Source organism: Amblyraja radiata, chromosome 16, assembly GCF_010909765.2.
Source record: "Amblyraja radiata isolate CabotCenter1 chromosome 16, sAmbRad1.1.pri, whole genome shotgun sequence".
Taxonomy (NCBI): domain Eukaryota; kingdom Metazoa; phylum Chordata; class Chondrichthyes; order Rajiformes; family Rajidae; genus Amblyraja; species Amblyraja radiata.
In genome coordinates this window covers 39,905,306-39,920,991 of record NC_045971.1, presented here as the reverse complement: position 1 = coordinate 39,920,991, position 15,686 = coordinate 39,905,306, and the positions used below count along the sequence as shown (strand labels likewise).

Here is a 15,686-nt window from a genome sequence, read left to right as displayed (position 1 = left end):
CAGCACCAATGTCGGCAGTCCCCCCTTGGATTGGGGGTGACGTCAGGGCGCCGGTCGTGCGCGCCGTGCGTGCGGCTGAAGTCACGGCTCAGATCGGCTGGCCAGCGGACCTGCAGGCGGGCAGGCGGCTCGACGGGGCGCCCGGACACTTGGTGTCGCAGGTCGGTGCGGCCTCCCTTCTCTCACTTGCCTCCTCACCCCGCTCTCACCCCCTCCTCGCCCCCTCCCTCATCCCCCCGCTCCCCTCCACTTTCTCACACTCTCAGCCCCCCTGCCCTCCCCCCCCTCACAGCATCCGCGCCCCCTCCCTCATCCCGCTCTCACCTCCTCCATCATCCCCCCACAGCCCTCTCACCCCCGTGTCCTCCCTCTCCCACTTGCCTCCTCGCCCCCCTCCCTCATCCCCCCCACTACCCTCCACCTTCCCGCCACTCCCCTTCCCATCGCCTCTTCCCCTCCCTTCAAGCACCAGTAATGTTCACGCGTTAGTAATGTCCAGTTTGCCAGCTTGTTGACTCTCTGTGTTCCCCTCCTCCAGGGTGTGTGAGCCGTTGCTGTGGACGGAGAGAAGGGATGTGAACGGCCATTGAGGGCGGCCAGGATGCCGGTGAGCCCCCCCCCCCCCCCCCCCCCCCCATCTGCTCGGTGTGCGGGCTGACCTTCGAGGGGCTGAGCTTCAGTGGACGACCACATGGCGGGGCACAACAGGGAGAAGCGTTATGAGTGTGACATGTGTGGCAAAGCCTGGCAGCACCCGAGCCATCTAGAGACCCACCGGCGGGTTCACGCAGGAGAACGTCCCTTCGACTGCTCGAAGTGCGGCTACAGCTTTAACCGCTATGAGAACCTGCTGCGGCACAACCGCATGCACACCCGCAAGAGGCCCTTCACCTGCTCCGACTGCGGCAGGAGCTTCAAGACAACGAATGACCTGAAGATGCACCGGCGCGTGCGCACGGGCGAGAAGTCCGATGGCTGCTCCACCTGCGGCAAGAGCTTTGCCCGGTTGTCGGGACTATGGCAGCAACGGCGGATGCACAGCGGTGAGCGGCCCTTCACCTGCTCTGACTGTGACAAGGGCTTCAAGTCGTCCAAGGACCTGAAGAGGCACAGACACCTGCACACCAGGGAGAGGCCCTACACCTGCAGCGACTGCGGCAAGTGCTTCACCCACTCCAACAACCTGCTGAAGCACCAGCATACCCACACTGGGGAGCGTCCCTTCACCTGTGCCCCGTGCGACAAGGGCGCCACCCGCTCCACCCACCTGCTGTCCCACCAACAGGTGCACGACGGCGACCGTCCCTTCACCTGCCCCGCTTGCGGAGAGCGCTTTGCCATGGTCTCCCACGTCCTGTCTCACCAGCGCATGCACACCAGTGGCCAGCCCTACGACTGCCCGTACAGGGGTGAGGCGTTTGACAGCTCGAGGGTGTTGCGGCAGCATCGGCGGGCCCACGTCGGCGAGCAGCTGCTCCCACTGCGGTGAGCATTTCAAGAGCTCACGGGGGCTGCGAGAGAACCAGCGGTTACACACCAGAGGGAGACCCTTTGAGTGCGCTGAGTGTGGCAAGGGTCACGCCCGCCATGTCCAGCCTGTGGCAGCACCAGTGGTGAGCGTCCCTTCACCAGCACCGGCGAGTTCACACCAGCCAGCGCCCCTTAACCTGCCCGCTCTGTGACAAGGCCTTTGCCCACCCCTCCAGCCTGCTGGCACACCGCGACGTGGATAGGCGCTGTTCAGGTCGACACAAAATGCTGGAAGGAATGGGTCAGGTTTCGGGTCGAGACCGAAACATTGACCCGAAACATCACCCATTCTTTCTCTCCAGAGATGCTGCCTGCCCCACTGAGTTACTCCAGCATTTTGTGTCCTTTCTTTGTAAACAAGCATCTGCAGTTCCTCATTTTTAAACCATTCTGGTTAACCATCTCTGCATCTTCCCAAAAGCCTCCACATCAGTCCTGTAATGGAGTGATCGGAACTGTTTACAATACTCCAAATGCTACCTGACTAATGTCCCTTAAAGCTGCACATATACATTCCCCTCTCTCACCCCTCCCCACACCCTCCCCTCTCCCGCCACTCACTCTCCTCCCCCACTCGTACACATATTTATCCCCACCCCACCCTCTCCCGCTCCCTGTCTCTCTCACACGCTCCCCCCCCTCTCTCTCTCTCTCTCCTCCACACACTCTGCCCCCCTCCCCACACTCTCCCATCTCCCACCACTCTCTTCCCCCCCTACTCGTACCCAAATTCTCTCCACACCACCCTCCCGTGCCCCCCTCCTCTCACACACTCCCTCTCTTGCTCCCTGTCTCTCTCACACACTCCCTCGATACCCTTTCCCTCCGGTGCCTCTACCACACAGAACTATATAGCTTCCCCCCTCCCCACGTCTACTCCAACCCTCTCCCACATCCTCTCTCTCTGTCCCTCTCACACACACGCCCTCGCTCTTTTTTTTCTTTTCTAAGACATTATTCGACACAATAATATGATACAACACATCAAATCATAAACAAAAATTACACTATATCAAGTATCATTATAATACAACATTGCATTCATTGTTCACAATACTCTCAACCCCACGCGGTGACAAGCGCCCACATAAGGCCTCCAGAGTCCCCGTGGACACCGCGTGTTCTCTCTCCATGAACACACATGCAAGGACGTAGGCCCGAAAGAGGGGCAGGCATCCGACTCTAGCCTGACCATCGACCACCAACATGGACCCGCGAATGGCCATCTTGGCCAGGCCCAGGAGCAAACCGACAGGTAAGTCCCCCCCCCCCCCCCCCCCCCGTCCCCCCGCCCCTCCGCTCTCCCCACACACTGCCTTCAGTCCAAACACTAGAATGGTAGGACTAAAATGCAACCAGAACTTGAGGAACAACCTCTTCAGATATTGGTACAGGGACAGTAGCCTCTCACACTCCATATAAGCGTGGAACACGGGCTCTTCCTCGCCACAGAAAATAGAGGCAGCGGACGAGCCCGTGAACCGACTCAAAGGTTTATTACATGCCACTGCTCTATGCAGCACTCTCCACCCCAGGTCCCCAATGTAAAGGGGGACAATTCCTTTGTAGAGGGACCCCCACTGGTGACCTTCCCCGCCTTCAGGTGGTAACACCGTCTGTCGGGATGGGAAACGAAGGCAAAGAGATGCAGGATGTGCAGGAACATTCTGTACAGTGCGCGTCTCTTCGCATCACGAAATGGCATGCAGGTCATTTCAGAAAGGCGGTTCACGTTGTGTGGAGCCGGTGCCCGAGAAATATCCCGGAGCCGAGGCCCGATGAGCAGATTTGACGGAGCGGGGGACAGCTCAGTCAGAACCAATCTAGGCGCACGCCTCTCTTCGACACCCGCCACGACTGAGTGAGGACCGGCCACTCCCGCAGCCGCATCATTCCCCTCCCCTCGTGGAGCAACACGCTGGCTAAAAACAACCAAATTCCTTACTCTTAGCACATCCCGGTAGAAAACAGGCAAACCCCTTAGGGCGGGTCGACTGATGCCCGCCACCGGGAGCCGCGAGACCCCCCTTGGACAACGACCCCGTCGAAATAAATACGTGGCCAGAGAGTGCCATCTGGGAGGGGTTCTCTACATACATATACCACCACAGAGTCCTGCGACGGAGAGCCGCCACCTGGGTACGCACGCATACCAATGACTGGCCGCCCTCCTCTAACGGGAGACTCAGGACTGCTGCGGAGACCCAGTGCTTCCTATTTCCCCAAAAGAAATCCACCAGCTTCTTCTCTAAAGCAGTTACAAATATGGAAGGCGGGACAAGAGTAGCCAGCCGGTACCATAACATGGAGGCCACCAGCTGCTTTATGACCAACACCCTCCCCTGAAAGGAAAGAACTCCAAGCAGGCCTGACCAGCGCCCCAGCCGGGCAACCACTTTCGTCTCCAACTCCTGCCAGTTTGCCGACAAGCATCCTCAGTGGGGCTCAGATACACCCCCAAATAGAGGAGGTGCGTGGTGCTCCACGCATACATTGTCATCCCCTCCGGCAGGGAGTCTGACCCACTAAAAGTACGGAGCACTTACTCCAGTTAATCCTGGCAGAAGATGCAGCCGAGAAAATCTCCTGGCAGTCACGCATCCTCCGCAAGTCACCAGGATCAGTGAACATAAGGAGTACATCATCGGCATACGCCGAAAGAACCACCTCCACCCCAGGGCTAGGTAGGGACAGGCCTGTCAACCTCCTCCGAAGAAGACACAGGAATGGCTCCACACAGACCGAGAACAACTGACCTGACATGGGGCACCCCTGACGGACCCCACCCCCAAAATGAAAGGGAGCCAACAACACACCATTAACCTTCACAAGACACTCCACTGCAGCATACAAAAGGCGGACCCGGGCCACAAAATGCGGTCCAAATCCAAACGCTTGCAACGTCCCGAAGAGATATTCATACTCTACCCTATCAAAAGCCTATTCCTGATCTGGAGACAGAAAAACAGCTGACTGACCAGTACCCTGGGCTAGATGAATCAGGTCATTGGATTGGGAAGCATTTAAAGGTCAGCAAAAAATAACTAAGAGATTAATTAAGACGGGGAAAATAGATTATGAAAGGAAATTAGCAAACAACATAAAAACTAATAGTAAGAGTTTTTATAGCTATATAAAAAGAAAAAGGGTGGCTAAGGTGAACGTTGGTCCATTGGAGGGTGAGACTGGAGAGTTGTTGGTGGGGAACATGGAAATGGCAAAGGCATTAAACGAGTATTTTGTATCAGTCTTCACCATAGAAGACACAAAAAATATTCCAACGCTGGATAAACAGGGGGCGGTAGGAATGGAGGAGCTAAATACTATTAAGATCACCAAGGAGGTGGTATTAGGGAAATTAATGAGACTGAAGGAGGATAAATCCCCTGGGCCTGATGGATTACATCCAAGGGTCTTGAGGGAGATAGCGGTGGGGATTGTGGATGCATTGGTGATAATTTTCCAAAACTCCCTGGAGGCAGGAACGGTCCCAGTGGATTGGAAAATGGCCAATGTAACACCTATATTTAAAAAAGGAAGTAAACAGAAGGCGGGTAACTATAGACCGGTTAGTCTAACATCGGTGGTGGGTAAAATGTTAGAGACAATTATTAAAGAAACACTAACGGGGCACTTGGATAAACATGACTTCATCGGACAGAACCAGCATGGTTTTGTGAAGGGGAAGTCCTGTTTAACGAATCTGCTCGAATTCTTTGAGGAAGTAACAACCCGGGTGGATAAAGGGGAACCGGTGGATGTGGTATACTTGGACTTCCAAAAGGCTTTTGACAAGGTGCCACACAAGAGACTATTGCTAAAAATAAAAAATTATGGGATTGGGGGTAATATATTAGCATGGGTAGAGGATTGGCTAACAAATAGGAAGCAGAGAGTGGGGATAAATGGTTCATACTCGGGATGGCAACCGGTAACTAGCGGGGTTCCGCAAGGGTCGGTGCTGGGACCCCAGTTGTTCACAATTTATATAAATGATTTGGAGGAGGGAACCAAGTGTAATATATCAAAATTTGCGGACGATACAAAAATGGGAGGAAAAGTAGGGGATGAGGAGGATAGGAAGAGTCTGCAAAAGGATATAGATAAGCTAGGTGAGTGGGCAACAACTTGGCAGATGAAGTTTAATACTAATAAATGTGAAGTCATTCACTTTGGGAAAAAAAATGATAGGGCAAGTTATTTTCTAAATGAGGAGGAGCTGCGTTGTAATGCAACGCAAAGGGATCTAGGGGTATTAGTACATGAATCACTAAAAGTTAGTATGCAGGTGCAGCAAGCAATCAGGAAGGCCAATGGAGTTTTGGCCTTTATTGCTAGGGGGATTGAGTATAAAAACACGGAGGTCTTGCTGCAGCTGTACACAGTATTAGTGAGACCACATTTGGAATACTGTGTACAGTTCTGGGGTCCATACTTAAGAAAGGATGTACTAGCCCTGGAGGCAGTGCAGCGAAGGTTTACAAGATTAATTCCTGCAATGAGGGGATTGACATATGAGGAAAGGTTAAGTAGGCTGGAACTCTACTCTTTGGAGTTTAGAAGAATGAGAGGCGATCTCATTGAAACATATAAGATCGTGAGGGGCCTTGATCGGGTGGATGCACCGAGGATGTTCCCAATGATCGGGGAAACTAGAACTAGGGGACATAGTTGCAGAATAAGGGGGGGCTCTTTTAAAACGGAGATGAGGAAGAACTTCTTCACCCAGAGGGTGGTTAATTTATGGAATTCACTGCCCCAAGGAGCAGTGGAAGCAGAAACTTTAAATATATTTAAGACTAAAATAGATGTTTTTTTAGCTGCCAAGGGGATAAGGGGCTACGGGGAGAGGGCAGGGATATGGACCTAGGTATGGTTAGTATAGAAAGACCTGAGTGATCTCCTGGACAAGTGTCGATCGCCTGGATTGGGGTCGGAGAGGAATTTCCCGGATTTTTTTTCCCGAATTGGACCTGGGTTTTTATCCGGTTTTTTGCCTCTCCCAGGAGATCACGAGGTTTTTGGGGTGGAGAGGGGTGATAGCGGTATAAAGGGGAGGGTAGTGTCTTGTGTTCTGTGTCTTGTGTCTACTGTTTGTGGGTAAGTGTGTCTGTTTAGTGTTCAGCCATGAGCGAATGGCGGTGCGGGCTCGACGGACCTGGTGGTCTACTCTCGCACCTACTTTCTATGTTTCTATGTTTCTATGTCCCTAACCAGGTGAATGTTATCCTGAATGGACCTGCCAGGGACTGTATAGGACTGGTCAGGATGAATCAGTTGAGACAGCACGGAGCCCAGGCGATTTGCCATCGCCGTGCAAAAACTTTATACTCTGTACATAGGAGAGAGACCGGGCGCCAGTTCTTCAACACGTGGTGTTCGCCTTTCTTGGACAGCAAAACGACAACTGCCCTACGCCACGAGAAGGGCATCTCCCCGGTCGCCAGGCTCTCTCCCAGAACCAACATGTAGTCACCCCCCAGGATATCCCAGAAAGCTCCAACAAACCCTCCTGAGCTTATGCAAGACACGAGTCAACTCCTCCAAAGATATAGGGCCATCAAGAAGATCGGCCACCTCCCTAACTACAGTCGGTAGACCCTCCCACAGGTCCTGCTGAGCCTTCCCGCTGACTCCACCTGCGGAGAACAGTACAGGGACCCGTAAAAGGACCTGACCAAGGCACTAATCCTCTCCGGATCAGTGACAGAGGAGCCATCATCTGCGAGTAGCTCTACGAGCTGCTTATGGGCTCCACGCCTCTTCTCCAGAGAGAAATAGAACGGCGAAGCTCGGTCCAGGTCGTGCAGCATCTGGACCTGCGACCTCACGTAAGCGCCTCGGGGCCGCTCAAGTTGCAGGTTCCTCAAGGCTTCCTTCTTCTCGTGAAACACTCCTCATTCGCAGGAGTCATCTCCAACCCGACCCAGGCGAGACTCTGTGTCCAGCAGCTCCCTCTCAAGCCTCTCGATCGCTGAGTCCCGCCGCCCGGTCGACCCCCACGTATATTCCTTACAAAAAAGACGGATGCGAGCTTTCCCCACATCCCACCACTGCCTAAGGGAAGAGAAGCACCTCTGCCTCTCTCTCCACCTTACCCAAAACCGACTGAATGACTCCCGGAAACAGCGATCCTCCAGCAGCCGGTTATTAAAGTGCCAGTACGCAGACCCGGCCCGAGCGCGCGCTGGATTAAAATCCACACGCACCAGACAGTGGTCCTGAGGCCGCTGAGACACGGGAAACAAACGCTCGGGAAATATATATTCGATCAATGCGGGAACCACCTCCCTCAGACCTCCGCGAAATAGCAGTGGAATCAGGGTGGAGGTCCCGTCACGCATTAACCAACTCAAAGGATTCAATCAACCCTCTCAGCTTCATCGCTACAGCAGCGGCACACTGAGTACCAGAACGGTCTCGTACCTCAAGTGTGCAATCAAAGTCTCCCCCAAGGAAGACACACTCTTCCCTATCAATAGTGCTCAACAGAGCAGTCACCTCCTGAGGTAGGCCGGCCTACATCGTGCCGGAGCTAGGGGCATACACGTTAATGCAATGCAACGGCATGCCATCCAGGCTCACGGTCAGATGGAACAAACGTCCTGGCATATCTTCTGGCACTTCACTGGGCTTTTTCACGGGGCGAGTTGACGCAAGATGTCACCAGAGTGAAGTGGTCGTGGTCCAGCACGAGTTTCGCACGATCGTAGATAAAGAGTTCCCACGGTACTCGGCATTTCTGTTATTTGTTCGAGTGACTTGTCCATCTCCCGAGCTTTCCCGTTAATCTTGAATGAACATCGTGAACTGTAGTGTTGTTAATCACGTGGCACAAATGATGTTACTTTGTTTTCACACACTATATTGTTTTTTTTCACACACTATATTCCTCCCTTGGTTGAATTGGCTCATTTGGAGACATGCCTATACTAAGTATTTTCGAGTACAGGATGGTGGTTATTTTCATTGACGCGCTGTATGCAGCAGCCCACTATGTGCACCGAGAACGCTTGCGTGAAGGCAGAAGGGTGAGATTAATTAAAAAGAGAATTAAGAGGAAGTCTCACTGGGTGAAGGCCATCTTTCAACGGAGACCTCAATTTGGACAATATGACCAGCTGCTTAATGTGCTGTGCGAAGAGGATAAAAGTGCATTCACAAACTTTGTCAGAATTTCACCCGAGCTCTTTAATGAGCTGAAGAATAATATGGGTTTTTTTAGACAAATGTTGTTTGGTGTGATGCACCTTCTCTCAATATGTGCAAGAAGTCGTCTTTTTATTTTGTCAAATAGGAATAAAGACTTTGTCTCACATTGACCGTGATGGTTGTCTTATTTTATTATCTACTGAGAGGTGAAACTTTCAAACGTTTAACCAGTCAGTAGACAGACAATAAATAGTAACAATCGAGCCATAACTGGTGTATACAAGGTGAAGGGAACAACGCTGTGTGCAAGATAATGTTTAAAATCATGCGAGGAATCGATCGGGTAGATGCACAGTCTCTTGCCCAGAGTAGGCGAATCGAGGACCAGATTACACAGGTTTAAGGTGAAGGGGAAATGATTTAATATGGATCTGATTAAATACTGTCAGTAGTAAACCCCATCAAAAACAACATCAGGACGTCTATTAAACACCAGAGATCCCAGTAAACACCCAGCCGAGACTTATTACAGGTCTAGTGGAAAGACACAAAGCGCTGGAGCAACTCAGCGGGTCAGGCAGCATCGCTAGACAACATGGATAGATGATGTTTCGGGTCGGGACTCTTCTTCAGCGCTGAGTTACTCCCGCATATTGTGTCTTTCCAATGCAGATTAGCGTCTGCGATTCTTTGCTCCTGCATTACGGGGTCTATCTCGATTCCCGATAAAGTCTAAAACCCATCCTCCAGAGTTCTCAGCCCAGGGCGCCCATAAACAAGCCCTTAACTCCACACTGGGGACAGAGGCTGAGAGGCGTACAAAACCATGAGACGAACAGGCAGGGAAATAGACAGAGTCCATGGTAATATATGTCCTTTGCCCACAGAGGGGATTCGAGGACCAGAGGGCATAGGTTCAAGGTGAGGGGGGAAGATCTAATAGGAATCTGAGTGAGGGGTAACATTTTCGCACAAAGGGTGGTGGGTGTATGGAACAAGCTGCCAGAGGACGTTGTTGAGGCTGGGTCCATCCCTACATTTAAGAAACATTTAGACAGGTACATGAATAAGACAGGTTGGGAGGGATATGGACCAGACGCAGGCAGATGGGACTAGTTTCGATGGGACATTTTGGCCGGTATGAGCAAGTTGAGCCGAAGGGCCGGTTTCCACACTGTAACTCGATAAAGCCAGTGAGTATACGATCTAAGATAGTCCGAGGGTCTCGGATGAGGTAGGTAGTAGTTCAGGAATGCTCTGGGGCTGGTGTTAGGATGGTTCAGTTACATAAGTGCTCAAATGTAGGCACCGTTTTCACAGTGGAAGCTCCGAGACTGTGCAGCGGGCGATTGTCGTGTTGGCTGGGACTCCTGTTATCCATGCAGGGGGTTGACCTCAGTCTGAAGAAGGCTCTGGACCCGTTCCTTCTCTCCAGAGTTGCTGCCTGTCCGGCTGAGTTGCTCCAAGCAACTGGTGTCTATCTTCAAAGGACTGACCACCGGGCTGGATGTCGGGGCTGGCGTGTTACGTTTCACAGACCGAACTGTCCAATTAATGGTAACAGATGGGCACTGAGGGAAGTCCCCCCCCCTCTCTGTTTATCTGCCCTTTCTTTAACTTTTGTGCCTCTATGCAAGTATCTCGCGAGCCATCCCAGACTGCCCATTTCTGCTCCCCCTCGTCTTTAATAACTACATTTCCCTAACAATTACTATCTTTGTTAGTTATAGGAGCAAAATTAGGCCATTCGGTCCATTAAGTCCACTCCGCCATTCAATCGCGGCTGATCTATCTCTCCCTCTCAACCACATTCTCTTGCCTTCTCCCCATAACCTCCTGACAGCCGCACTAATCAGGAATGTAACTATCTCTGCCCCTATTCTTCACCCTTTTGACAGTAGTTTTGTTTTATTGGAGACGCGGGAGACAGCGAATACTGAGCAAAACACGAAATGCTGGAGGAACTCGGAGCATTTGTGTTTAAGAAGGAACTGCAGATGCTGGAAAATCGAAGGTACACAATAATGCTGGAGAAACTCAGCGGGTGCAGCAGCATCTATGGAGCGAAGGAAGTAGGCAACGTTTCGGGCCGAAACGTTGCCTATTTCCTTCGTTCCATAGATGCTGCTGCACCCACTGAGTTTTCCAGCATTTGTGTGTGTGGGTGGGAGTAGGGGGGGGGGGGGGGGGGGGGGGGGGGGGGGGGGGAGAGAGATAAGGCAGCCTGAAGAAAGGGTCGCCTGTCCATTTCCCTCCGTAGATGCTGCCTGGCCCGCGGAGTTCCTCCAGTCTTAGAAACTGCTTTAGACAAAAAGAGACACAAACTGCTGGAGTAAAATAGCTCAGCAAGTGAGGTACCTGAACACTCAAAAATGAAAAAGAATGAAAATGTGATTATTTCACCTCCCTTCAACTATTTTGTGTTTCAGCATGAGAGCGATTATAACATTAGAGACATTCATCTTGTAGTGATGTGTTAATGAAGAATTGCAGACATCAATCTGATAGTAAAAAATATATTTATTTAACAATGAGGTAAAACAAGCACTGACAATCAAACTGCTCAGTTACTCACCGTTCGCAGGAGTTCCCACGGTACCCGCTAGAGTTATTACGGATATCGCACGGATATCGCACTGGCCACTATGTTCATACAATGTTGCAATGCTCAACCACAAGTGTACAAGTCACTCTTGGAGAAATTCAAACTTTCTTGAATTACACGACTACCTGCCGTTAGCGCCACGGTGGTCCACGGTGGTCCACGAATGCCGTACTGTTATCGCACGAGGTTCCCACGATGTTAAACTCTGGTTCACTCTTGCGTCAAGTCGCCCCGTGAAAAAGCCACTTTAGAACATTTTGCAGGAAATTCTGAGCCAACAGAAAGGCCACCCCACTCGAATTCGAGCTAAGATGGCTCATGTAGACCCCCCCCCACTCCAATCTCCAGATCGGTTCATCACTAACAACGGTATGCGTCTCCTGCAAAAAACACACTGCATATTTCCCCTCTCTAAGGACTGATAAAAGCTGAAATCTACGAAAATTCGCTCTATTCCCGTTTGTTTAATGTGGCTACTTTGATTGTGCAGTCACACTAGATTGAGACCCTCATACTCCCCGTAGACTCCATAACTCTCTCTCTTAGGAACTCCAAAAATTCGCAAACTGGCACTTCTCAGAGTCAGGAAGATCACTATCATTGTTCCCAAGGAAAGCCTCGAGAGTTTTAAACAAATCCGGCAGATCAGCCCGCCGTCTCTTAGCAGCATCCGCCTTTGTTCTGTTGGTACGGCTTATCTTTAAGAACTGTCGCACCTCACAGATCACATTTCCATGAGACTCGTCCTTGGAGCCTGGGCTATCGGCCAAGTTACTCGCACCTGACACAACAAGCTCAGCATCACCAAGGTCATTGTCAGAAGTCGAAAGACCAGAACTCTCTGGAATTTTGCTAACCCCTCCACACAAACTGGCCCCATCATTCTGCCCCTCCTCTGGCATGGCACCAACCCAGGATCAATGCCGCGGAAGGATCCCGAAACCCCTAACCGCATCACATAGCCCACTGACTGGCTGGGCTCCTGCGCTCTGCCCTCACCCTCTACATCTGGGCCTGGGGAAGAAAAAACAAGAGGCATCCCCAGGGTCTGTGGTACACTGGCACCCCCAGAATCTGAAAGAGGATCGCCGCCTGAAATAGCTCCGACCTCCACAGCACCTAAAGCACCCCCTCCACGCGCAACACCCAGAGGCTCTCCGCTTGCTTTTTTACTCTCCCCTGCCAACTCAGCCGGCGGTGCAGCACACCCCCCAGTACCTCCATTGGCTCTGATATGGAGCACAGATTGGTACACCATTCCCCCCGAACACCCCCCCCCCCCCTCGGGCTGACTCTGCTCATCTCCCGTCTCAGGGTCCACACTACCAGGGGACCTTACCCCACCCTCTAGCGTGATAACACCCTCAGTAGTCCTCTGAAACGAGGGGACCTCCTCCGACCCAGAGGACACACCCCCAGGGAAGCTAAACTCACCACGCGATGAGATAACTCCCTCGGAGGGCCCCTGAGACGAAGGGACATCCACCCGCCCAGAGGACACAGCTCCAGAGGGGTCTACCCTATCACCTGATCTTGTAGTATCCTCGGGAAATCCCTGAAGTGGAGGCTCAATCTCCAACCCGGAAGACACCAGTTCCTGACCTCCAACCACATCGGTGGTGGAAGGTCTGGAAAAATACACCCCCCTAACTTTGGACCCACGTCCTAGCTCTTCCTCGCCAGGCCCAATCCTCCTTTTTGTCCCACTAGCATGCGGCGATACGGTGACCTCCATAAAGAAAGGGTCTTCCGTCTCCACACTACCCCCAGCCACTACCACCCGCTCGTTGTACCTTCCCTACCCCCGTCAGAGCCACCTCAGCTCCTTGCTGGGCCACGGCAGTTGCACTCTGGACCTCACTGGAGCTGACAGGCACCCCTTGGGTGATCTCCGCACTCGGCAGTTGCACACCCGCCTGCTTCTGACTCGCTTGGGTGTTCTTTTACTGCTTGTTCTTCTTCTTCTTCTGCTGCTCCCATTTCTCTCCACCCTCCCCCTGTGCCTCACCTTCAGCCACCACCACAGGTTCAGGACATAGGGGGCGGGGGCCCTTGCTGCCCGCGTCCCCAAGGCGGAACTTGCAGACCCAGAAGGGCTATCTCCGCCGCCCCGGATCACCGAGGCAGAGCCGGCAGCCCCAGCCAAGTCAGCAATACCACCCTGCCATGACGAGCCACCCCTGATGGGCCAGCAGTGCATTCCTGGGCCGCTGTGCTAGAAGTTCTGGCAGCGACCCCGTGATTAGGACATTCCCTACGGAGATGTCCATAACCACCGCACGCATGACACCGTGCCTTTCCCCAACTCCAACGAACGGTTCTAGGGAGACCCCTACACTCCACCTCGAAGCTACCCTCAGCGCCTTCCCCCACCCCACCTTCACGAACACCCTCCTCTTGAAACTGAAGATCCCCTTTTCCTCCGGGTCCCCCGCGGGGTGCATGAGCCTAAAATCGCTTTCTCACGGGGCGACTTGACGCAAGATGTAACCAGAGTGAAGTGGTCGTGGTCTAGCACGATATCACACGATGTAACGGGGGGTAGATAAAGCGTTCCCACGGGTACTCGGCATTTCTGTTATTTGTGCGAGTGACTTGTCCGTCTCCCGAGCTTTCCTGTTAAATCTTGAATGAACATTGTGAATCCCCATTCATAAAAGAGAAGGTAATTGCGCGGGGGTGTAAATAATTGACAATCTGCTGCTGCCTTCCCACGGTCACGATATACAGTGTATCGTGAGTCTTGCGTGGGAACTTTTTAACTCAGTGGGCAGGCAGCAGCAGATTGTCGCTCCCTTCAGTTTCACCCCTCCTACACCCCTCTGCTTCCCGGCCATGTGTGTGACCCCTTCCCTCCCCTCTTCAGCTCCCCGCCCATTGCACCGGCGCGGGGGCTTTGCACTGTCTTCACGTTGGCGATGCTAGCAGGACTATGCCAGTCACCGGATACGTCAGGACCAACGGGACACCGACCCCCAGGCCCACTGCAAGCACTGAGATCCCAGAGACCCACAGCCAGCAGCAGCGCAGCCCCGTTCCAACTCCAGAGGAACACGCTCCCCGTAGGGACAGAAGCTTATGGTGTGCAAGGTACGTCTTGTTCTTGGGGTTGCGGATGAGGGGGCGCAGCTCGGGCTGTGACGTCTCCGGCCACGTACAGGAGCTGAGACTGGGAACTGTGGGGTTGTTTGCAGTTGCAGAGGGAGGGGGCAAGGGCGGTACAGTTCACAGTCTCAGCTCCAGTCCAGGGGGGTGGCCGGAGACGTTAGGACCAACGGGACACCGACTGCAAGCACGGAGCTCCCAGAGACTCACAGCCAGCAGCAACTCTAGCCCAGCCCCGCTCCAACTCCAGAGAAACCCGGGTTGCGGATGAGGGGGCGCGGATTCCTCTGGAGTTGGAGTGACAGGGAGACACAGCAGCTTTTGAGAATGGTGGGCAATCACATCCAAAGTTCTGCCCACACAGTCAGTACACATCTCCTACAATTGTCTCCCGTACTAAGATCATCTCGCAGAGAATGATCCCAGCCTAACAGCATGTTCATTCCAGATTACTCACCTTCTGTCCCCTCTGACTAGCTTCCGGGTTCACCGTTCGCAGGAGTTCCCACGGTACACGCAAGAGTTATTACGGATATCGCACTGGCCACTACGTGCATATAATGTTACAATCTTGGACCACAAGTGTACAAGTCACTCTTGGAGAAATTCAAACTTGCTTGAATTTTCTCCCGAGTCAACAAGTTACACGATTACCTGCCGTTAGCGCCACGGTGGTCCACGGCGGTCCACGAATGCCGTACGGTTATCGTACGAGGTTCCCACGATGTTCAACTCTGGTTACCTCTTGCGTCAAGTCGCCCCGTGAGAAAGGCCTATTAAGCACTTAGACCACACCTCCCCAATCTGAGACAAGTACGGAATGAGTGCGCATCCAGAACTCCGCAGGACAACCGGTCTCACCCTGGACACCCATGGGTCCACCTGTACATGGACCCCCCCCCCCCCCCCCACTGAAATCCCCCTCTCCAACGCTGTAGCCACATCCTCCCGGGTCATCAATATCATCTCAACCTTTCCCCTCTCGAGCTCGGAAGAGACAATAGCCCCCCTCCCAAGAAGAGCATGCATAGCCTTCGTAATTACTCCCCTGGACATCTGGGGCCCAGTTTGAACCGAGATACCAAAACCGTCCCAGTCCAAGTCAACATGAGGCTCATATTCAGAAGGCCTCAATTCCGCCGCTGATGTCACCGCTGCGTAGCTCCTCTCCTTCGGCCGAGCCCCCGCCATCGCCATCCGGACAGAGGCACAAACCAGCTACCGGCACCCCAGCAGCTCAGCTCCAATTAAATTCCCAGGGACAGTCACAGTCGAAGACAGTCTTCAGAAAGCA

At 52.9% G+C, this 15,686-nt stretch overlaps 1 protein-coding gene across 1 annotated transcript; it reads left to right on the top strand.

The window, feature by feature from the left end:
• Window positions 1-691: 691 nt before the first annotated feature.
• On the top strand, window positions 692-1,618 carry LOC116982275 (gastrula zinc finger protein XlCGF49.1-like). Its single transcript, XM_033035550.1, has 2 exons — window positions 692-966; window positions 1,135-1,618. The coding sequence occupies exons 1-2, from the start codon at window positions 692-694 to the stop codon at window positions 1,487-1,489; spliced, it is 630 nt and encodes a 209-aa protein (XP_032891441.1). The 3' UTR covers window positions 1,490-1,618.
• The last annotated feature ends 14,068 nt before the right edge of the window (window positions 1,619-15,686 follow it).

Coding starts and splice junctions, on each gene's coding strand:
- LOC116982275 (XM_033035550.1), top strand. CDS start 692: ATGGCGGGGCACAACAGGGAGAAGCGTTATGAGTGTGACATGTGTGGC. Junction 967..1,134: donor CGCGTGCGCACGGGCGAGAA/GTCCGATGGCTG, acceptor CACCAGGGAGAG/GCCCTACACCTGCAGCGACT.